This window comes from Lupinus angustifolius, chromosome LG19 (genome assembly GCF_001865875.1).
Source record: "Lupinus angustifolius cultivar Tanjil chromosome LG19, LupAngTanjil_v1.0, whole genome shotgun sequence".
Taxonomy (NCBI): domain Eukaryota; kingdom Viridiplantae; phylum Streptophyta; class Magnoliopsida; order Fabales; family Fabaceae; genus Lupinus; species Lupinus angustifolius.
In genome coordinates this window covers 8,529,077-8,553,754 of record NC_032027.1, presented here as the reverse complement: position 1 = coordinate 8,553,754, position 24,678 = coordinate 8,529,077, and the positions used below count along the sequence as shown (strand labels likewise).

The window sequence follows — 24,678 nt, the reverse complement described above, 5'->3', positions numbered from 1 at the left end:
TCACTCAACCACTACTAATCCTTCATTTTCACATTTCCTTTTGTTGCATGTACATAATTGTTAATTTTTCTCTCCATTATCATCGATTATATTTTCAATCTCTCATTTATAATACCAACAATGTGTTAATTTAATAGTATAAGACCCCACTGGATTGCATAATCGATGGTTCGATTTTTTGGAGCGACACTTGTTGGGATGGATAATCACAAACTCTAAAAAAGATTAATTCCTTACCAAAAATATATGTAGTACCAAAAAAATCTCTCATAGCACATTTGATTGCATCTATTTTCTATTTATATCTTTATTTTAATTTCATTTCTCTTATATTTCCCAATATATCATATTTTTAAATAAACTCTAACCTAATCTTTATTATACCAAATTCAACTTTATGACCTAATTATATATTTTATCATGAAAATTTAATAACTTTATTATTTAAATAAATTAATTCAACTCGTTCAAAAATTTATCCAATTAAATATAGCGTGTCCTAAATAATCCAATTTCTATATCAATAAAATTAGGATCTTATCAATTCCCAGCATCCAATAATCTCAATTCTTTCATCATCATCCTCGTGTATCACGAAACCCTTTACTACTTAATTCCATATCAATTCCCCTTCATATCTAGTTCCATGCTTTCCTTGTAAGGTTTATTCCTCAATCTTAGTCTCTTAGCTTCTTCTTCTTTTTTCAATTGGTTGTTTTCTTCACAAGATCTGAACTCTATGATTTGTGGGTCATGATAAAAATGTTAATTTTGTTGCATTGTTGCCTTCTTTATCATCCATTCTCTGATTTCATGTAAACTATTTGATGAAATTACTACAAAAAAGTTGATTTTTTTTCTGGGTTCTCCCACTCTTAGTTATCTAAATAATTTAGTTGCTGGAAATGGTGGACCTTGTGGGATTTTGTACATTGTGGAAGCTGTTTGAGATATTAGAATTAGATGTTATAGTGTTAATTCAGTATGCTATAAACAGTTTGCATGATAAATCTGTTGAAACTTGTTGCATGTATTGTTTTCTCTATACTTTTTCAGTTTTCTAATATTATGGAAGCTATTTAAAGAAATAACAAAAAAATTATATTCTTTTCTGGGTTTTTTTCGTCTCTCTTTATTATATAAGCAATTTTGTTGCTGGAATTCTTGTCACCTTGTTGGATTTAGGACACTGTATGCTCTTTTAGAGATTGGAATTAGATGTTATAGTGTTAATTAAGGATTATATAAGCGGCTTCAATGTTAAATATGTTTGGACTATGTGCTGATGATATTGTGGGCTCATTTATTTGGATGAACATTTTCGTTGTTGATTTTGGTATGAACATGCCTTCAGCTTATCGTTTTATTTCTGGATGGTTCATATGTAGCTGAAAAGTTTCGGATTGTATCTTGCCTATCTTGTATGGTGAGAATAGTGATAGGATGTTTGTACAGATCGTTTGGTATGTGTAACATAAGACGAATGGTGTAATGTTTGAGAGATTTTCCTTGCCCCAAAAATTTGTTTATGGGACAGGCTTTTGTTTTTGGCTTCCATGCAGTTTCTTTTGTCGTGGGCAGTTTTAACAGTGTTGCCATCTCGAATTTGATAAGAGATTGGAAAGCCTTGCTTATGATTTACTGTCATTCCCCTAGCTATATTTCTTCTCTTCAATGAAATTTCTTCCTCTAGTAAAAGAAAAACCACTGTGTCCATTTGAAAAAACACTGGTATTCTCCTCATAGTAGTAGCTACTATTGTTTATTTGAGAAAAAAAGTTGAATTGTTTACCTTCCTATGACATAAGGTCTCATACGTTTTGCATTCAGTTTGCTTCTCTATTACTTTGCTTCTGTTCCCATTTTAAATACGTTGTTATATGGTCACCTTACAACTCTTTGGTATAGGCAACAACTTCAGTTTGAGCATTTCCTTTGTCTGTAAAACTAAATAATATGTGATCATAAAAGTATTATTTGCTTGGGTCAGGCCTTTATGTATTTAGTGGTATGGCATGTACTAATGTTAAGGTAGCAATAAATAATTGGTTAGTGTGCATATTATGGAACTTTTGTGCTGTCAGTTGTCATGTTATATGCCCCCTGGGTTGTTAAGATTCAAGAGTCACATGTTGGTAGTTTGCTATCAACAGCAATTGTACAGATTCTCTCTGATGTTCTGCTCCTATTTGTTTGACTGGTTTTACGAGAGTTGCCGCTTCCAATATGTAGAGAGACTAGGTAGATTGGCTGCATTCTTTTGTTTTGCATTTTTTAATATTTTATTTTATTTTTTTCTTAGTCTCTTCACTTGCGAGTGTAAGACTGTGTACATCTATCCTCCCCAGACCACACTATGTGGGAACCTCTTGTACTGGGCTGCCCTTTTTCCATATTATCTTGATATTTTATCCCTTGCCAGTTGTACTTTCCAAAATTTTCTCTAATAATTAATTTATTTTCATGAGAGAAAATATACACCTGTAACTTATACTTTTTGCTATACAATTACAAATGTGGGCTATAGTAATTGGCAACATTTCTTAATGTGATAATTTTTTGATTGACTATTCCATCTGGGTTCATACTTAAATTTCTAAATTTTTAAAGGATCTAGTTGAAATAATTAACTTTTCAGTAACTCAGTGAAAGTGGATCAAATTTCAGGATCAAAGGTCTACATTAACCTTGCTTTTCTCTTTGAGAAGTATCTGGCATAAGTAAAAGCACAACACTGATGAATAGCACTGGAAAACTCAAGTCTTCAAGTTCTGAATTGGATCTTGATCGACCCAACATCGAAGATTACCTCCCTACAGGAGCCACCATTCAACAAGAGCCTCATGGAAAGCTTCACCTGTACGCCTTCTTTTTTTCTTCCATGTCTTGTTATTTGGATACTGAGAATATGTTGGCAGTGAAAACAAAGCAATTTTGTATTCACTTGATCCTTTTGGAACTTGGAGATTTAGTTGTGATTTTAAAATTGTTTCCTTCTGTCTTCTGAAAACCTTTTTCAGGCATGATTTGCTCGACATTTCTCCTACTTTGTCTGAGGCCGCAGGTGCTATCGTAGATGTAAGATTTTTCTGTTATATTTTTTTGCTGTTATCCTGTTTTTGTGGTTTTAATGTATCAACATTTATCTTTAAGTGAACCAATTATGATTAAATTATTATAGACAGAACTTGAAATCTAACATCGAACTTAGTCTACATCTTTTAAATTGAATGCTGCCTGCCACAAATATTTTATCTCTCAACTTTTCTGTTTGGTTTTCACATGCTAGATATTGTTAGTCACGTGGGAAATCTCCACCTGGTTGATTTGATATGGTTCGATACTGATTTATTGTGTTGATATGTGTTGACTGGGTTTGATCAGATTTGATAACCCAAATACTTGTTTTCCTTAGAGGGTGAGTTTGACGCAATGGTAAGGTTGTTGTTTAGTGATCATGAGGTCACAGGCTCAAATCCTGGAAACAACCTTTCCACTTATGGAGGTAAGGTTGCTTACATCTATCCTCCCCAGATTCTAAAAGGGATTTGATTGACCATTACTCAGTGTGGCCAACATCCTTAAGTATTGTTTTCTTCTTCATGGAATAATAAGAAGAAAAACACAGTTTTTCTACATTGTATTTAGAGCCTTACCCCAGGGGCCTAGACACAGATCAATGATCCAATTTGGCACAATGAGTGCCTACCAATCAACGTCTCAAGATAACGAGACATAATCAGAATCCATCCAGACACTGTCAAACCTTGACACCCAAACTCCTCCCACTACCATTGTTGCTGACCACCTACCCTTCACGATCATGGGCCATCGCTTCAATAGGACCAACTACCTAATGTGGTCTCAAAGTGTTATGATGTTTGTATGTGGTAGTGGAAGGGAAGATTACCTCACCGGAGAAGCTGTTCAACCCAACAAGTCTGATCCCACAAATAAGACATGGAAAGCTGAGAACAATCTCATTAGGTCATGGCTTGTGAACTCATGTGATAACACTGGTATCCAGAAAGAACAAGAGTATAGAGAGAATGGAAAAGGAATGCCCCTAACCCAGAATCAAGATGATTCTGTTAGGGTTCTAGAGAATTTTATTAGAGAAGAGATGAATTACAAGAAGAGTGTGTACAATGGATCCCTCGATCCTTTCCCTCCCTCCACTGATTCCTCAATCACCCCCCAATGTTCTATTTATAGACATATTCCCTAACTAACAATAACTGCCCTAGGGGCATAGCAGTAATTCTGCTACCCTTTAACCCAAACTCCTCTCTTATACACATTCTCAATAATAGGACAAAGCATGTGGAGATTGATAGACGTTTCATAAAGGAGAAGATTGATGCCACTGTTATTGAGTTGAATCATGTCTCATTTGGTTGCCAAATAGCTTATGTGTAAACCAAGGTCTTATCAAGAAATAAGTGTGAATAATTGAGCAACTAGCTGGGAATGATCAACATCTACTCCTCAGCTTGAGGGGGAGTGTCGTTATTCACATGGGAAATCTCCACCTGATTTGATATTGTGCAATGCTGATTTATTGTGTGTTGATATGCTTTCATTGAGTTTGATCTTCTTCATGGAATAATAATGAAAACAGTTTTTTACACTAGAGATTCTGTCATTTTTTTGTATTCTTTAAAACTCCTTTTTGCATATTGGTTTTGGTGATTTGCTTACTTTTTCAGAATATTTTATGTTGGATAGGACTCATTCACAAGATGCTTCAAGTCAAATCCTCCAGAACCATGGAATTGGAATGTCTATTTGTTTCCTTTGTGGTGTTTTGGAGTTGTAGTTCGATATTTGATTCTGTTCCCTGCAAGGTTAGCCTATTCCTCTTAAATATTCACTTAAATAATGTTAGGGATGATACAGTACCTAAGAAATCTTAGTTAATTTTGCATGCTATTTTTTCAAGTGGATTTAGTCACTGAGATTGACAGTATATTAACAAAATATATTATTACGGTATGTTTGTACTTCAACTTTCATTACATCTAATTCTCCTTTAGTATTTGGCCTATTTGTGCCTCTTGGTGCTTTTCATGTTAAATGGTTCCTTTACTGTCATCTATTATGGCCATGTGATACCATCCCAATTGACCATGCAGGGTTCTAGTGTTAACAATCGGATGGATAATATTTCTTTCATCCTTCATTCCAGTGCACTTCTTACTGAAGGGACATGATAAGTTGAGGAGAAGCATTGAGGTTCAAGTTCAACTTCTCATTTAATTTTTTCTTTGAACACAGATTTCTTTTTATCTTTTCTTACACTACCAAAACTACAGTTTATGACCTTCCTACCAGCATGAAATATAAAAATATCTGTTTGAATTTTAATTGTCTGATTCAGACTATATTAAAACAATACATTTCTTGTTAGCAATTGTCTTAGTGGTACTGCAAGATTATAATTTGTACGCTACACTAATAATTTTTCTTAAAATAACTTGAACGCACACTGTTTATTTACTTCAGGTTATGGAAAATTTTGGTCTAAGTAGTCAATAGCATTGCTATAGCGGTTTATATAGGTGCGACAGAGGGGGTTCTGAGACGTTGTACCCCAGAGCGCCGCATATGCAATTAGCGGTTCAGGAGGTCCACAATAGCGGCCACTATTGCGGATTTAGCAGTGATATGCGCCCATTAAAGGACACATGCAAAAAATCTCATAATGCCCTCAACCCACGGGGTTCTCACATAGTCGGGTTTGAGGAGACTAGATGTACACAACCTTACCCTCATAAGCAAAATGGTTATTTCTAGGATTTGAGTTCATAACCTCTAGGTCACAAGGCAAGCAATCTTACTGTTACGTTAAGTCAACTTTTGAGGGTTTTAGGTCTTTTTGGCCCAACCCTAACCTAATACTATTAAGGTTTGAAATTGAGAAGGCTTGAAAACACAATCTCCCCTTTTCATGATTGTGAAAACACAATCGTAGTACATAGTTCTCCTTACCATTTACAATTGCTCTCATTCGCCAGTGATTTTCTGACAAAGTGACATCCTATTCTTTTTGCTCTCTTCCTCTGTGTTTGTTTTTAGTTTGCACTTTGCACTCTGTTTCTCTATTCTGCTCCTCTGTTTCACAACCTTAGAGGCTTAATCTTAGTTGACTTATATTGGATACTTGGAGTCATATCAGATTTATGGACCGAGGTATATTATTATTGGATTTGCTATATTTATATTATCATTTTGATTACCTGATTTGTGTATTAGATTTAAGTTAAAGAGAAGGACAAAGATATTAAGGAAAGAGGAAGAACTATTTCACAAGATTTTCAATGAGAACTTTGATTTTTAGCATTTAGATAGGGTTCTCACTAAAAAGGAAGATCAAAATTATACCATTTATAGTAGAAATTGGGCATTGTAGGTGAAAGAATTTATGTAAAGGATGGAGAATGATAAAACAGTTTGGCTGGATAAATATACCTATTAAGGCTTTGAAGGTTCTAGGAGAACATGGCATTAGTTGGCTGACAAAGTTGTTTAATGAGATTATAAGGTCTAAGATGTCAGACGAGTGGAGGAGAAGTATTTTAATCCCTATCCGTAGGAACAAGGGAGATATACAAGATTGTGCAAAGTGTAAGGGAGATTAAGCTCATGACCCATACTATGAAGCTACCGGAGAGGATCATTGAGTGAAGGTTGAGACAAGAGACACATGTTATTGAAAAGCAATTTGGTTTATGTGGGGGATGTCGACCATGGAGGCTATATGCTTTTTACGATAATTGATGGATAGATACTGAAGGAACCAAGTGGACTTACATATGGTTTTCATTGATTTGGAGAAGATGTACAATAAGGTGCCTAGAGAGGTATTGTGGAAAACTTTAGAGAAGAAAGGAGTTTGAGTTACCTACAGTCGTGCAATCAAAGATATGTATGGTTGGGTCAATAACTGTGAGAACACAAGATGTGATCTCAGAAGATTTCCCTATTGCTATAGGACTACAACAATAAGTATATTGGGTCAATCATACAACACAATAAGGAAAGCGTGGGAGATGCAAGCCATAAGGTTCAAGTGGGTTAGATGAAATGGCGTAGTGTTTCAAGGGTCATATGTAATAGAAATGTCTTACTAAAGCTTAAATGAAAAATTTACCTCACAACTATAAGACCCACTATGTTATATGGGATTGACGGTTGGGTGACCTGTCAGCAAGTGAGTAAACTCAATGTATGATATGTTGCATTGGATGAGTGGACAACTAGACAATATAGAATTATGTATGAATTCATTATGGAGAAAGTTGGGGTAGCTTATGTATGAACTTATTCGGGAGAAAGTTGGGGTAGTTTCTAATGTAGAAACAATGGTAGAGTCACCATCTTAGGTGGTTTGGACATGGGTGGAGAAGACCGTTAGTAGCCCTAATAAAGAGAGTAGACCAAATTAAGGTTAGTCTAATTTCTAGAGGCAGAGAGACTAAGAAAAACCATAGGTGAATCAATTAGGAAATATTTAGAGATTAATATTTTATCAATGGAATGATATATGATAGATAGCATGACATCGTTTGATTCATGTAACCGACTACACCTACTGAGACTAAGGCTTGGCTGTTTTTTTTTATGAGCCTTTATATATGTACAGTTTGTTTGTGGTCTCTTGCGGTAATCCCTGTTTTCTTCTTTCACAATGACCTTTGTTTTAGAGATTAAATGTCTTGTAAATTGGTCTTTTCCATCAGAGATCTTTGGTGGAGATGATGTGCAGTTTCTTTGTTGCATCTTGGACTGGGGTTGTCAAGTACCATGGACCAAGGCCTAGTAGGCGACCAAAACAGGTTTGCCTAACATCTATTGATGTTGCCATATTTATGCATTCAATTAAGAGTGTAAGAGTAAATGTTGTCTTTTTACTAATCTAAGCTTTCCCTTCATTTGTTGATCAGGTTTTTGTGGCCAATCATACTTCCATGATTGATTTCATTGTCTTAGAACAGATGACTGCATTTGCTGTTATTATGCAAAAGCATCCTGGATGGGTTGGTAAGCATATAGAACTATTATGTGTTTGAACATAATACACAGAACTGGTGTCTCCATAATCTATACGAAGTTTATTTTCTAAGTATTGACATTTTGGTGTTTGTATGGTTGCACGGGTTCTAACTTCTAAGAGAATGTATGTAGTTAACACAATTTTAGAGAATAAAGAAGCCTAAGTTGCCCTAGTTCTTAGGCACACCGCAGTCTATCTTTTGCTGTTGGACAATCTAAGTGGTTATGAGAAGAGTAGAGTATGTGATGAACAACAAGGGAGAAGAATTTATTTATGCGTTTTATTCAAAAAATAGGTTCCGTGCAGGTTTGTTGCAGAGTACCATTTTGGAGAGTGTAGGATGTATCTGGTTCAATCGTACAGAAGCGAAGGATAGAGAAATTGTGGCAAGGAAGTGAGTATAATTAAAGATTTAGAAAATGCATCTGAGATCTTATTCCTTATTACTTATATGATTTTTCATGTTTCAGATTAAGGGATCATGTCCAAGGAGCTGACAACAACCCTCTTCTCATATTTCCTGAAGGAACTTGTGTGAATAATCACTATACAGTCATGTTCAAGAAGGTATGTGAAACATTTGCAAATGCAGTAAATATTAAGTAGAGTTATGGTGTCATGCAATTTATGGAAAAAAAGGTTTATCTTTTTGTTCTTTAATTTTGTCCTGGTTAATTTCTATTCTTGTTTCTGTGCCCATCAAATTTTTATTAAAGCCCTATAATTTTTAATAATGTTTAGGGTGCTTTTGAACTTGGCTGCACAGTTTGCCCAGTTGCGATCAAGTACAACAAAATTTTCGTCGATGCATTTTGGAATAGCCGAAAGTATGATGATGCTTCTCTCATGTTAATTATTTCAGCTATGCTCTTTGTTTGATTGTTGTAATAGAGGTTCTGATTCCGTGCCTTATGCAGGCAATCATTCACTAAGCATCTGTTGCAGCTAATGACATCTTGGGCTGTTGTTTGTGATGTTTGGTACTTGGAACCACAAAATCTGAAGCCAGGAGAAACAGCGATTGAGTTTGCGGAAAGGTAAATAATCTCAATCTCAGATTGTATTGAGAAAGGTCTATGTTTGGCTTTCTCTAAATGTTGAAATTTGTGTCTATTGTTTTAAATGATGCAGGGTGAGAGACATAATATCACTTCGTGCTGGTCTTAAAAAGGTTCCTTGGGATGGATATCTGAAGTATTCTCGTCCAAGTCCAAAGCATAGGGAAAGAAAGTAAGTTCAATTTCCAAATTTTTCTTGGTGTCCACTATGTGGTCATATAATATAGCCTTTACAAGTGTTAAAAGTTTAAGTTATTTTCGTTTCTTTTATAGTTAGGGACTCTAGATTATCCTCGCATTTTTTTGTTGATGTCTGAGGCATTTTGTTTGCAAATAGCCTCTTCGCTTGTGCGGGTAAAACTACATACATCTGTTATCCCCAGACCCCACTGGGTGGGAGCCTCGTATATTGGGCAACTCTTCTTATTTAGGCACTTTGTCTCATTTGATTCGGGGAACAACTACTTGTTAGATGTTTCACACATGTTACTTTAGCCATTGAATATTTATCCAAATATAGTGTCAGCATTTAGCAATATTTTAACATTTCTACATTACAAATTGGATTGGTAAAATAGTATAGTAAGATTTGAGAACTGTTCATCCTGCAGCTGATTTTGTTGTTATTTTAATTTATTTGTTATAATGGATTTGTAGGCAACAGAATTTTGCTGAGTCAGTACTGCGGCGCTTGGAGGAAAAATGACACGCGCCTCTTTTACATTATTCTTAGTTTCCCTATCCTACAACCTTTCCTTCTTTTTTATATCCTGCTAATTAGTATTTAAGTTCATGTTTATTCAGATACACATGCATCACTCAAATACAAAGTTGCCTCATAAATCTTGGGCATGCCTGAGGAAGCTAGATTTTGTAAGGGATCAAAAATTTTGGTAGTTTTTCAGTGTAGCAAGTGACATACAATAACTGATTATATTCCAATAGACATGTCCATGTCTTATTTTTCCCCCCAAACACAGCCGTTTAGATGTGTTATATATTTTTATCCAACACAGCCATGCAAATCCATACTTTTTTTTACTATAGATAGCAGCAGGTGTTTTAAGTTGTACTCCACAACCATAATTGTAATTATGGTCAATATTGCAGTTTCGGGAGTCTCCGTAACAACATTGTGGTTACATTGACCACGTTTTTCGGCAATCATAATAAATAAGTGCCATGACAACTACAATTTAAAAACTAAACAAGGGTAGTTGTTTGGAACTTTGGATGTCACAGGCAGTTGTTGGTGCATCGACTGTGGATGGTGGGGGCTTGATTGTGGATAGGTTAAACCTGACATTTTGGGTGGGAATAAGTTAAACCATTTATTACTTATGTACTACCATAATATATTTATTTTATACCAATAAAAAAAGATACACAATTGATATAAATCTTTTTTAGAAGTTTTTGGTGTAATGTCTAACCCATTTCTACACTTATACACCACTAGGGTGAAAGTCCGAATTGATGTGAGAAATTCATCGATGAGTAATGTTAAAGTATTTCTATAAGTGTTGTCTAAGTTATGAGGCATGTCCGGACTTTGGTGAAATCCTAAATCTCAAGTCACACTATAATCATAAAATTCTAAATTTAATTTTTTAATAATTGAAATAAATAATTCATCTTGGGTTTGCATTGGATTAGTTGTTTTAAAAAGTTTATTAACTTAATTTATATAGGTTATGATAGGGGATCAATTTTGACAAAAAGAATACGTTTTCTTGCTATTCAAAATGGGCTTGTGGTCGAAGATAGATTAAACTTAGGGGTGGCAAAACTATCCATAATTCAAAATCCATCCAAATCCATCGGTTAGAATTAATGGATTTAAATGGATATAATCCAATGGATAGTGTTGATAATGGATAGATTCAAATCCATCATTTTATCCAATGGATATCCATGGGTATATCCATTTGGATGGATACCCAATCTATACAAAAAAATAAAAATAAAAACAATTTTTTTTCTAATTAATTCAATATTAATATAAAAAATATCTCTTACCTTTCTAAGCACAATTCCACACATTTTACAAAAGTTAAAAATTGCAATTGTGATTTTAAAAAGTGCTTATAAAAAAAGTATAAACGATTTCGGTGCTTTACCCCAACATCTTAATGCAAGGTATAAATAAATCATTTTTGTTATTGACTAATGTGATAATATAACAACAAAATGAAATATTTCAGGATGATGGACTGTTGCATATAACTTATGGAAGTCCCAATTATTAGGAGTGTAAGCGGTTCCGGTTTAAACTTGAAACCGATGAAACCGAACCATAAAATACGGTTCGGTTTGGTTTAGCTCTGCGGTTCGGTTTAGTTTTTTTATTTAGAAACATTTAAGTTTGGTTCGGTAAATTTTGGAACCGTTAGAACTGAACCGCATATTAAAAATATATTTTTATTTTATATTTGAATGGTTAAGCTTTAAAGTTAGGAGATAAAATATGATTAAGAATTTAGAATTATTAATACATATAGGCTATAAATAAGACGCAAATAGAAAAAATTAATTAGTAAACAAACCTAAATATTTATTATCTCTATTATCCATCGAGAAGATAGAAAGAAAACTAAAAAACTAGTATACATTTTGTCAATATTCAGAGAAGAAATTAATTAAATAAAGAAATTAAGGAACTAAAAGAAAATAAAGAAAGAACTTGAGGACATTACTAATGATGCGGAGTATTAGGTGTCACTGTTGGACTAAAATATTGGTACCAAGTTTGTCATTCTTAAATTTTGTTGGACATTGTCGCAGATTTTGTGGACTAAAATTTCAAGTTTGTAGTGCATTGAGATGTTGAATTATTATTGTTTTACTAGAAAGAGTATTAAATACTTTATTATTGATGTGTTTAGTATTCATTTAGTTGACTCTATACCTTGCAAATTTTGTTCATCTATTTCTTAATGTATTTTCTTTAAATAAGTTAAAAAACCGAACCGTTCATTAACGGTTCGGTTTGATGCCTAAATAAAATTTGCGGTTAATCGAGTAGAACCTAACCATATCTTTTTGTTAGGTTCGGTCACTAAATTGCGTCAAAAAACCAAACCGAACTTTTACACCCCTGCCAATTATGTTGCACCAGAGATTCTTACCAATGAGAGTGTTTATAAAAAAACTTCACAAATTCACCTTTTTAAAAGTGCTTATCAAAAAAGCAATTTTTAGAAGTATTTGTTAAGAAAATTAATTTTTAAACGTGTTTTAAAAAAAAGCACTTTTACTGAAATCTGTTGGGAATGCTTAAAATATGTTATTGTATTAGTCTCACATTATCTAGTATTAAAATAGAATAGAGTAATCAATGTTATATATTGGACTCAGGTCCTTGTTATAATGTGCAACAGATATAAACACCAAATAGAAACACTCCATGGGCAGATGGACCCATGGGTGTGCTAGGGTTTGTAATCCTTAGTGTCTAATAATATCATGGTAGCCGCTCAGGACTCCCGGGGATGTAGGCACAATTGGCCGAACCCCGTTAACAAATTCTCTTGTTTCTTCTCTCCTATTTATTCTATGCACATTATTTGATTGCTTGTGGCCAACGTTGTGCAACGATCGCTTCCGCTGCATCAACAATTGGTATCAGAGCCAATTGATAGTTGCCTCTTAACCCATACGTACGTCAGATAATGACTAAAGAGGGTAAATGCGTGATGGCTAGACAATGTGCGTCAAAGGTAATGGCAAAGATAGAGTAGATGAGTTGAAGGAGAAAGAAACATGACGAAACTGTAGTGTGGGCGATGTATGTGTTGATCCAGAACCCCATAAGTGTTCATGTATTGGGTTAGGATCAAGGTGGAGATAGAGACAAAGGTGTTGAGTTAGATGCTGACAATATCTCTCTAGATGTTGAAAGAATGTTCTCATTGGAGATGGGAAAGAGAATATCATAATGGCGTGTGAGACGTCATAGTGAAAGATATTAATTGTTAGCATATCCACAAAAGCACAAGGGCGATGACTGACTTTGATGTAGGGTGTGAGATGGGCATTGACTTTGATGCAAGTTGTAACACGAGCATTGATAGAGATGCAGAGGTGTGACATGAGCATTGACTTGGATGCAAGGATGTGACACAGACATTAGTTAGGATTGACGCAAGATGTGTGTTGTGGGTATATTCCTTATGGTGGAGTATGATAGTTCTTTTGAACTAGGATTGTCAAAGTAGACAATGGTGGTAGTGGTTGAGGCTTTCCATGGAAGCTCCAAGGTTCAGTTTCAGTGAGTGTTGAAGAGGACGATTGTTGGTGAACTTTTGCGTAGAGGTTCTAATATATCGAAAGACTTCCTAACAATAGGTGGCTAGGCGGCGTGTTCCATTTGATGGCAGTACGGGAAGCTACACTACAAGTTTAGAGAGCTAGGCTCTTGGTAACATCGTCAAGGATACTCGGAAGGTCTATGCTGGAGGGAGCAGTTAAAGAGAATTAGACATTGAATAAGGAATCATATATTCGCTAAGGTGGAGATTCTTGTGTAGATTTCCTAAGGAACGATATATTCTTCTATTTCAATCAAGGTGGAGATTGTTGAGAATGCTTGAAATATGTTATTGTATTAATCTCACATTGTCTAGCATTGGAATAGAGTAGAGTAATCAATGTTATATATTGGACTCAGGTCCCTTGTTATAATGTGCACCAAATAGAAACACCCCATGGATGTTAGGTTTGTAACCCTTATTCTCTAATAATATCATGATAGCCGCTCAACGCTCCCGAGGACGTAGCACAATTGGCCGAACTCCGTTAACAAATTCTCTTGTTTCTTCTCTTCTATTTATTCTATGCACATTATTTGATTGCTTGTGGCCAATGTTGTGCAACCATTGATTCCGTTAACAAATTCTCTTATTTCTTCACTTTTTAACATGTCATTTTATTATTAGTAGGAGAAATATCATTTTCCATATTTTATATTATTTGGTATAATGCTATTGAACTAGTAGATGAAGACATGGTCTCTTTGGAATAAAGGATCCATGCTCATAGTAGTGGATGATGGTCATCTGTTTGTTATTGCATGCGTGGGTAAAAATAATATGAATACTAGCGATAGCAAATTAATATGAATTTACTAAATTTTAGGTTGATTTATTGAAATTTTTAAGTAATTATTCCACAAATAATTGAAGAATGCAAATTTTCCTTTAACAACATTAATTTCAGTTGGTGAACTATGAATTGGATAAATTTAGAATACTGTATAGATTAGAACAAAACGAATGTCCTACTAAGAAGTACCTTGAAGCCATCTTCATTGTCATTCTGAAACCTTTATCAACATGAGTTATCATTCTTTCCATTAATTGAGAGAAAAGTATATTATAGCTCATGCCAATATTAACAACAAAAACAATTATTATTTTGAAACCTTTATCAACATGAGTTAGGATTCTAGTGGTGTAAAGTTTAGATCCACAAGTTGACCAAAAGAAAATGTTCGACTCCTGGGAGCGACACTTGTTGGGAGGGGGCAGTCATGAACCCTGAAATAGATTAATTAGTTTCTTATCATAAGGTGGGGAAATACTTTTGGTAGTACCAAAAAAACATTAGGATGAGATTTTATACAAAATGACCTACCACATCGATATTAGCAAACTTAAAGCATGATGAGTTCAACATTAAGAAAAGAGTGACATGTAAAAATATCAAGTTAATATTGCATTTGCATGCAGCTGAACTTTCACCCTCACTCCATCAAAATGATATATAAGCCATTGGAAGGAGCACAAATTAAAGTAAGTCATTTTAATGTATAATAATATATAAATTGTATCATGTAGTTCAGTTTTATAAATGAATCTGAAATCTGAACCTAATGGTTCTTTATAAATTCAATTCAAATGCAACTTCTGCCATTGAATCTTCAGCCTCTATTGTGCTCTTAAGTTCTTCCAAAGAGTTATCGCTTTGCGGATTATGACCATTATAGTATGAACTTTTAAGTGATTAATTTTTTTAAATTTGATGTGGTGTAATGCAATTGCATATATCCTAACGTAATTATATTCGTGATTTGATGTCATAATGCAATATTGTAGAATGATGTAGTTGAAGAGGTTATCACAAGTGCATTATTGCAGCTGCACTAGGTGATGATGCACTGCATAATTTGGCAAAATGCTTGAGATGGTACAATTGATTACCATATAATAATATAGTAACATAAATGGTTCTGTTCATATGCTACACTATATTCATCTGTGCACAAAAATGGCAGCCACATTTGATACTTCTTACTGATCTAGGGCCAAAGAGAAGGGAAAGAAAAGGGGCACCGCCGGTCGAGAACCGGAGCTATATATAGAATACTTGACCAACATTTAAGACACTCTCATGAGGTACATTTAAGATCACACTATGCTCCCTACATATCTTACTAAGAAATGCATATATATAATCAACACCTATTTTCTTGTAGAATGTTGAGTCTCTACTTGCCCTCACTACTGTGTTTCCTAGTATGTGAACCACCCCAGCATCCTTGCAGTTGTTCAAATATTCAAGTTCCTCAACCTCAATCTTGCTGCTTCTAGGTGATGGAGATCTGATTGATACTATTGAATCTAGTGATGTCAATGTTAAATCCAAATTAGGTGAATCGATGTTTCTATTGTTCAAAACACCATCTTTCGACTGTTCTGTCTGTTGTTCATATAAACTGTATTCATCTGAATCTGATCCGCCTTCCATCATAGCCTCGAGTCGAACAAATATGAAAAGGTTGTGTAGGAGTTTTTTCTCAAAATCATCATCTTTCTTATGCAGGTCTTTATAGCCATATCGTGCAACACATCGAAACATGTGGAAATTCTTCGGTCCAATCCGCTTGACAAGGAATCGCTCTTCTTCTGGGACAGTGTAGACAGGAAGATATTTCACACATACAAAAACAACAACAGAATGGATGGCTGGTAGGTTAGTGATGAAATGAGAAAAGATGTGGGGGACGCCACTTGCAAGCTCTGTGTAGACTAATCCAATTCCAGGGACACGAACAAGTCCTAAACTTGGGCCGAGACCAAGAATCCATGCCATTGAAATCTTACTATGCATTTCGAACTCATAGCGTTTCTTCGTACCATAATGCCAAACATACATAACAATTAGAAAAGCTGCAGCAATTACAATGGGAGCCCATCCACCTTGATCGAGTTTGAAGAGTACCGCGGTGAAGTATGTGCACTCCACAATCAATGATAAGCCGGTGAAAACGAGAACTAGAATCCAATGACAGCGCCACACTAATATCATGATCAAAACCATAAGCAATGTGGTAACCAGAAAGACCATCACAACTGCAGTTCCTGGAAAAGGATGCAATAACATTCTAAGTCAGTGGAACAAAAGTTAACAACTCAACGAGTGTAATAAAGTTCTCTAAACTGCATATTGTTTTGAATTGTGAAAGATCATATGCACATGTAATACTTTTATAGACCCTTTGATGTAAAAAAAATATGTAGCACTGCATTGACCCTTCGAATTACTCCTTCTCTTGTTTCTTATAAATTATTTTCTCAAAGTATGAACACTATACCATATGCGTTTCCAATCTGGTTTTGTTCTTTGAACCCAGCAGTTACAGCAATGCAAAGAACCATAAGGATCCAATTGATATCTGGAATATATATCTGGCCAAGGAACTTCTTTGATGTGTGTACAACTTTGACTCTTGGGAAACAACCATGAGCAAGGGCTTGCTTAATAATTGAAAAGGTCGCGGTTATTGTGGCCTGGCTTGCAACTATAGCTGCTGCTGTTGCAACAGCGAATACTGGCCAGTATATAGTCTCTGCAGAAACTAAAGATAATCAAAATTTAACATATAAAAATACAACACTAAGAGGCAAATATGCATCATTCTAACAAAGCAATAGAGGATTATTGAAATAGGTTTATCACCAAAGATATCTATATAAAACGAAGCAGTAATGCAAACAAGTCCAAATGACTGAATGAGAGAATTCAACAGACTAAAAACAGGCCTTTGCATCAGGATCAAGATACAGTGTAATTACTTAAATTTTGACTAAAATAATAATAACACAATTGTTGAGAACTCATGCCAACCATTTCTCTCTGATCTTGATAACATAATTTTAACTCCTCAACCAAATATTTTGCATGAATTAATTTGAATTAGATTTAAATGATGATAAACACAGTACATAGCTTGCTCAACACATTAAAGACTATAATAAGCATAGATGCCATAAACACATACCCATTGCAGGTGTGGAAGTGTAATATATGTGATGTGTTACTCACTAAATATATTTTTTCACATAGTTTTACATTTTGTCTCCTTTCCCTACAGAGTGAGCAGTCAAAGTTGGAACTACTCTGTTTTCAGAGCTTAGTTGACTCAAATGCATTAGTCTTCCATTCTCTTTCCCCAATTGTTCTTTGTTTAATTTTAAATTTGTAGCAACTAACCTGTCTCACTCACCAGCTCTCTTAAAGTGAACAACACATGGTATGTTAGAATCTATATCATGTCGAAGTGAACCAACATGACCCACTCACTTCCCCCAACACATGGTATGTCAGAATCTAAAGAGGTAATAATAATTGGTTGTTGTATTGTTCTTCATTGATTATTGTTGAAATGATAGGCTTTAAGTAAAGAAGTAGGAATTAATTCGAAGCATGCAAATTAGCCTGGAGCTCTACTTGAAGAATATGTCAAAAATTGGTGAACATAAGATACCGAAAAAGAGAAACAAAAATGAAAATATAGTAATTCCGGCATGGAGTTCTGTAATGAGAATGTGACAATATACTTGTTGATTGCACTCTAAACACCACACGAGCATCACAAATGAAAAATTTAAATATAGTGTGACAAACAATACAAACCTGGAATCGAGCGATAAAAAACATCTGGTGAATGATCCATGTTATTCATCAAGTAAGCAGCCTGACCAGAATAGGCCAAAAGAAGGCAAGGAAACACAACTAGTGTAAATGCAATCTGTACAGATAAGACTGGAAAATGACCTAGGTCGGCAAATAGCGCCTCTGTCCCTGAAACAAATCGTCACAAGTTTCAAGTTCAAATTAACTACAACAACCAACAAGAAATCCTTAATCTAACTAGGTGAGATCGCATCAAGTTCAAATTAATTACTCACTTAATTTATTAATAGTTCTGGAATACGAGGAAAGGAAATCAACAGTAAGAAAAACTGAATGCACCTGTTATGCAGAGCAAGATGCCACCAAGGGAAGTCCAACTTTCTTTTCCTCCTCTTTTGAAATACCGAAATATATACACAGGCGAAAAAGCTCTTAGAACATTGCTCCCATGTTTCCAGAGGTTGAATATACCTATACCACCAATTAGGAGAAACCAAAGTAGTACAACTGGAGCAAACAACCAACCAACTCTATCTGCACCATAATGCTGCATGCTGAATAACCCAACTAATATTACAACAGCAACCACCAAAACAACATCTGTGACCCAGAAAAAAAAGTTTTGAAGACTACCAACTTAAAATCAGTGGAAATTATACACATAAGAGTGAAATAAAAGGACAATGTGATGTTACAGGAATAGGAACATACCACCACTCAAATCGGGGTGATTTACCTTGATGCCGCCAGAAGCCGATAAAACTACAATAGAAGATCTTATTGTGAATATCTTTAATTAACTGGAGATGTATTGCAGATGATATCAAAAGAAAAAACAAGTTGCAGCAAATTATTTTGTTTATAGTCTTGAGCCATACATAATAGATCATAAATGAAATAAAATAAGTTAATCTATAAATCACCCATACTAAAGATTTTCCACCATATTTTCATTGAAAAATAATAATACATTAAACAAGCACCATGGGGCCACAACACTAATGAAGTTATGCATAAAAGGAGGTGTCCTCGTTGTGGAAAAAGGTATGGCCATCATTCTCAACCCAATGGCACAAAGTGATGCAGATTGCAGCTAGAACTGCTAAGAAAAGCAGACCCTTCCTCAAATTAATTTTTTACAGTACATGATGGATCCATTGTAACTTGATCCTTACCCCAGACATCAATTAGTTAACTCCACAAGCAAACAATGCACACAATGTTCTTATTTCTTCTTTGCTTGAAAAATTAGGATTACTAGTATTGGGATTGGCCTTGGTCATGTACCAGTGGTAGTACTTGTACATACCTTATTAATAGTAAAACAAATAGAGGCATTGAGTTAAAGTATTATTATGTAACATCTAAATATCAATCTAATATCATATTGTTGGGTGCATTTCTTCTCTTTTCCTTCTTTCATTTTGTCCCATAAAAATCCTACTAGTTCCTAGTAAGGGTACTAACAACAAAAAACTGAATAAGTGTTTGAATCTGGAATGCATATTTTCAGAAGAACTGCAACCCCTACCATTACCAAGCCCCAAATAATTCTGCACACCAGTTTCTCTTTTATTTCTACATCATTTAATCTTCCTTACTACAATAAAACAACTAATAATAACATATCAAACCAAGCACAAACCAATTTAAAATACCCAATTGTGTTGAAGTGTTGGATAATCAAAGAAGTTGCACATGGAGAAAGAATCGGAAAGCGAGAAACATATAAGTGGATGGATAACCTACTTGGGCAAATAGGAACAATAACATCAAGTACAAACATTAAGCTCTCTCCCCATATTGCAAGACTTGGCCCAGAGGACATTCAACATTTTCAAAATTAAGCTTAAAAATTTGTAGCATTATCTATTTCATTTTCTGAGTCAATTAGTACCAAGTAATCTACAAGGTCATTCAAAATCCTACTGTTTTCAAGTTATATCCACATAACTGTTATTTCTCATCTCAAAACATGATTTTATGATTTCCATTTACAGTTGAGAAAATTTGCACAAAATTGGGTAATAAACTACTGAAGCATATAAAATGATAGATAAACTACTGAAGCATATAAAATGATAGATAAACTACTGAAGCATATAAAATGATAGATAAACTACTGAAGCATATAAAATGATAGATAAACTACTGAAGCATATACAATGATAGATAAACTACTTGAGTGAATATGAACAAGAAAATCAACTTAAGACAGAAAGCATACCAGAAATAGCTGGGGTAAGAATTCCATCTCCAATCATCATGCAGGTACCAACTAGGACAAGAATAAGAATGGTATTTTTAATATATCCTTTTCCCTCTAACCACCTTTTGGTTTTGTCAGCAAATGACTTTTCATGGATAGTAGACCGGCTATATGTCGTTAGCTCTTCATCGGTTCGATGTTGGTTGGGAATGGTTTTTATATTCGCGTGGCGGCAGAGCAAAGAATACAGAGCTAATGTTCCACCTGATAGACAGATTTAAGTTTATTGGTAAAACTTAGTTGCAGTTCAGTAGTATCAAACATACATGTATGTCTAATACAGCATATATGCAAATACTAGTTCACTTTACTTAGTTATTAAAGGAATCCACTTATATTTTTAATTAAAAAGTTAACTTATTACACAAGACATCTCAGATATTATTCACTGTAGACTAAAGAATTATTGTCACTATTCTACTGCTAAGTTCTCTAGAAATAATTATTTTCTTATTTCCTTCTGCCCATTATTATTTTGCTCACCTTGGATTTCCGGAATAGTATAAAGTGCTTTGAATCATTGCTATTTAATTCAAACCTATTCTAAAAAAGTCGAGGCATTTCAAATTGTTTGTTGACATGGACAAAGTCGAGGAAAACCTCTGAAATTATTTCAATATTGGACCTCAAATATATCAAAGTTTTGAATTGAATCTCTTTTGAAAGATCTTTTGTCTCATAGTAGTCTGCTTTAGTTTCCTTATGAAACTTTCATTATTGGGTTAGGCATACACTTCACATGTGTCTAGTGTTTCACATGGCATTATCAAATGATAAAGTCTTGGACAAAAATCTACAACGCACTAGAATGCCCATTTACGATCCAGTTCTTCCACCACCGTGAACCCCAGTTAGATTAAGGCATGATAAAAAATTTAGTTATTGAGAGAACCCAAATACTCCCTTTCGAATCTAGGAAAGAGTTCTCAGAGCGCCCCGATTTTCACTCCCACTTCTTATAACAAATATCTTAATCATCAGAAATAATAAATTAGAAGAAAAACCAAAATGTACCTTGGCCATTGTCATTTGCTCTTAATACAATGAAAACATATTTGAGAAGTGGGACCAGAGTAAGAGAGTAAATGATCAAGGAAAGAGCACCAATAACATCTTCTTGATCTTTAACTCCATTAGGAAATGTATTATAGAAAACATACAATGGTGAAGTGCCCAAATCTCCATAAACTACACCAAGACTCTGATATGCAAGCCTTAGAAGTAACAGTGAAGACAATTTCTGAAAATATCAAGATGACATCAACACTGAATTATACACTAAACACCTGTACCAAACATAATATCACATTATTAAAGCAGTTTTAGAGAATAAAGAAATCCAGATTGAATGTTATGCTTAAAATCAGTTAATGGATTCAAGGTTGTAAGTTTATATTCTAAAGTTCAAGATGTAGTGTATTGAATTTGATATGGATTAGTTCTTGTTGATGCACAATTTTATTAAAACTTTGATCTTCACCATTCTTATAGGATTCATGATTGTCATCTCCGTCACAAGAGTCATCGGCTTTCTCTCTTCTCCATATGTGACAACTTGGATGCATATGAGGTATATGCTCCAACTTGGAGGATGTTGGATATAGAGTTGCCCAAGTTATTCAGATCTCAAGATTCTTTATGCATGATTTCATCCCACTTACTAGTTAAAATAGGGTTTTTACTTAGTGCTGCTCTCTACCTCGAAGTTAATTTTGATGTTTGGTGCTACCTATTGTGCGTCCAACGTTCTTATTAGTATCATTTTGTTAACGGAGATTAAGGTTGAAGATAACTTCTACTATGGAAGGTTACACATTGTCTATTTCTATTCATGGTGATTATATTATTGATGATTATTCATATGGTGATTTCCATGGTGCCTTTTTCCCGTTTATGAATTATTATAACACTTACTTTCTTTTTTTCTTCAACAATTATTTCGATGGTGATTATAGTAGTGACTTCTTATCTCATCGACAATCATTGCGATTATATCAGTGGTCTCTTCACACTGACGAACATTTTGGTATTGTCTTTTCTCTCATTGATGAATTATATTAGTAGTGACTTCTTTTCTCATTGATGATCATTCTCATCATGGTTATACCAATGGTTTCTTTTCTCATCAATAATCATTGATGATTATACTAACTAAGCGTGGAAACAGGTCAAGTCAAGCCAGACTTTGCCTTACACAGGCCGAGTCTATATAGCATATAGGAACATGAACCTGGTTTGTTAGCCTGTTTAATTTTTTTTTTTCAAAGCCTAGGTCTGACATGTTTAAAAGTATGGTCTGTTTAAAAGTCTAACTTGACATGTTAGTCGGTTTAAAGGCCTATTATACTATATTATATTGAAATAGATGATTATGTCTATATTTAAATAACTAATATGCATACTTTTAAATAGATTTTTATAACCCTAACAATTAAATTATATTTTTGTATGCATTTTTATATTAAAATTACATATATAATAACATTACTTATATATTAAAATTATAAAATATGAACATTATTACATAATATAACTTAGGTCGGCCTGTTAGGCTTAATAGGCCATTTGGATGACCTAAAGTCTAGTCTGTTAAACTAAATAGGTTTTTCAAAAAGCATGAGTCTGACCTATTTATAAAAAAAATCTGGTCTGACCTAGCCTGTTATAGACTAGATAATAGGCTCCTGGTAGGCGGTCTAGCCTGTTTCCACCCCTCATACTAACAACTTCTCTTCCTGTCAGCGATCATTTCAGTGGTGCATTTTCTATTATTAGTTAATTCTTTTCTCATGAACGATCATTTCTTTAATGACTTAAGTATGATGTTAGCTTTTGTAGGAGGCAATTAAGCTTGGAATTGTTGTGAATGGTTTAGAGCATATGTTCCAATGAATATTAATTGAATAGAAAGTTACAATGAATATTTTATATAAAATGATTGAAAACGGTTGGATAAGGCCCATAGAACTAATGTCTTAATGTTTTGGTTTAATACGTGATGTATCACTTGTGACTCTTCACTCTTCCTATACTCATGTAACAATGGAACTCCCCGGTGGTTGGAGGCTCTCTAGTCACACTCTGGTCCAACAAAAACTAACAAGCCTAATAACCAAAACTAACTAATCAACTAAATAGTAAGAGAATTTAAACTAATTACTAGCCTAATACAATATTAACCCAAATACCATAATATTTAAACACCCCCTTAAGTTGGAGAGTAAATGCTGATAAATCTCAGCTTACAAAAGATGATTTAATGGAGAAGGTTCCAAAACATATGCAGGTCTTCATTGTCTTGTAATAGGATATGTCCAATAACCTTTGTAGTATGTTCAGACTCAAATTTCTAATTTTGCCAAACACAATCTTTGTGTACTCCGAAATATCCATAGTTTCTTATATTTTATTCTTGTCACTTTCAAACCTTCATGAACATTATGAATAGAATAAAAGAGAGAGGAACAAGTCTCTCGATGACTAATGTAAAAGACGATTGAATAGAAGAAATTTAGTGAAATTGAAAATAATAATGTTGTTCATCAAGAACCAACACAATAGAAAGATGGTGAAATGATATTATTGCTCAAGAATACTATATTGGTTTCATGGCTAAAAAAATGAGAGAAATCTAAAATACGATGAAATATGAATAATATTTGTTCAAGAATAATAATGCTCAAGAATACCATAGTGGTTTCTTAGCTAAATAATATGATAAAATATGAGCATTTTTTGCAATAACAAGAGAATAATATGATGAAATGTGAACATTTTTTGCTCAAGAATAACAAAAGGATAATATGATGAAATATAAGCACTTTTGCTCCAGAATAAAATGAGAAAAATATGATGAAATATGAGCAATTTTTGCTCAAGAAAATAATGTAAAAGAGATTGATAAAGAAAAAAAGATAACAAAACGATGAATAAGGACTCTTTGATTTTGGCTTAAAACATGGTTATTGAAATCAGAAGTGTAAGCATCTCTTTGAACAATTGCATTGTCTTCTTCTAACATTTTTTTCCTTGAACTTCGTGAATAACTCTCTTCCTCTACACTATGGAAGACTAATTACATTGCTCTGATACCATATTAGAAATGAAGGAGCAAGAAAAATGTGCATCTTCATTGATTGAATGAATAAAATGAATTAATAGAAAAGTTACAATAAATGTTTTATATAGAAGGAATAAAAAGTAACAAATCTAACAACCAAAACTAACTAATCAATTAAATAATAAATGAATTTAACCTAAATATAGCCCAATAAATACTTACTCAAATACCAAAATATTTCAAGAATGTCATCATATTACAGTTTACAATATCTTCCTAGGATGATTGTAGAGCCCACATAATTACTTTGATTTTTTTT

At 34.0% G+C, this 24,678-nt stretch overlaps 2 protein-coding genes and 1 long non-coding RNA gene across 8 annotated transcripts in view; 1 reads left to right on the top strand and 2 right to left on the bottom strand.

Moving 5' to 3' along the window:
* Window positions 524–9,930, top strand: LOC109334743 (glycerol-3-phosphate acyltransferase 3-like). Of its 2 annotated transcripts, XM_019570665.1 has the most exons (14): window positions 524–662; window positions 2,668–2,859; window positions 3,021–3,078; window positions 4,729–4,847; window positions 5,136–5,235; window positions 7,743–7,838; window positions 7,947–8,043; window positions 8,363–8,450; window positions 8,527–8,623; window positions 8,798–8,883; window positions 8,974–9,093; window positions 9,188–9,286; window positions 9,772–9,830; window positions 9,913–9,930. In XM_019570665.1, exons 2-13 carry the CDS (start codon window positions 2,738–2,740, stop codon window positions 9,818–9,820), a joined length of 1,131 nt encoding a protein of 376 aa, XP_019426210.1. In that variant the 5' UTR covers window positions 524–662; window positions 2,668–2,737; the 3' UTR covers window positions 9,821–9,830; window positions 9,913–9,930. The 2 variants fall into 2 exon arrangements, with proteins under 2 accessions (XP_019426210.1, XP_019426211.1); XM_019570666.1 differs by lacking the exon at window positions 9,913–9,930 and having other exon boundaries at window positions 524–657; window positions 9,772–9,826.
* On the bottom strand, window positions 2,293–9,902 carry LOC109334744. The gene is made up of 3 exons (XR_002106138.1): window positions 9,824–9,902; window positions 5,011–5,021; window positions 2,293–2,303 (listed from the first exon to the last, which is right to left on the bottom strand). It is a non-coding gene; the product is annotated as an uncharacterized LOC109334744 (long non-coding RNA).
* Window positions 15,297–24,678, bottom strand: part of LOC109334810 (potassium transporter 10-like) — a 12,631-nt gene continuing 3,249 nt past the window's right edge. For 3 of the 5 annotated variants that reach the window (XM_019570769.1, XM_019570768.1, XM_019570770.1), the window contains exons 3-9: window positions 21,314–21,539; window positions 20,258–20,503; window positions 18,742–18,792; window positions 18,370–18,630; window positions 18,031–18,198; window positions 16,709–16,972; window positions 15,297–16,475 (exon numbers count right to left, since the gene is read on the bottom strand). In XM_019570769.1, coding sequence (XP_019426314.1) covers window positions 15,466–16,475; window positions 16,709–16,972; window positions 18,031–18,198; window positions 18,370–18,630; window positions 18,742–18,792; window positions 20,258–20,503; window positions 21,314–21,539 — 2,226 coding nt within the window. In that variant the 3' untranslated portion in view covers window positions 15,297–15,465. The remainder of the gene's footprint in view (window positions 16,476–16,708; window positions 16,973–18,030; window positions 18,199–18,369; window positions 18,631–18,741; window positions 18,793–20,257; window positions 20,504–21,313; window positions 21,540–24,678) is intronic. The other 2 variants (XM_019570771.1, XM_019570772.1) reach the window with 2 other exon arrangements.

Bases quoted from the DNA above. Each gene is read 5' to 3' on its own strand.
- LOC109334743 (XM_019570665.1), top strand. From the start codon at position 2,738: ATGAATAGCACTGGAAAACTCAAGTCTTCAAGTTCTGAATTGGATCTT. The intron at 5,236-7,742 runs GTTCAAGTTCAA...CTTTTCCATCAG, and splicing joins AGTTGAGGAGAAGCATTGAG to AGATCTTTGGTGGAGATGAT. The intron at 8,884-8,973 runs GTATGATGATGC...TGCCTTATGCAG, and splicing joins GCATTTTGGAATAGCCGAAA to GCAATCATTCACTAAGCATC.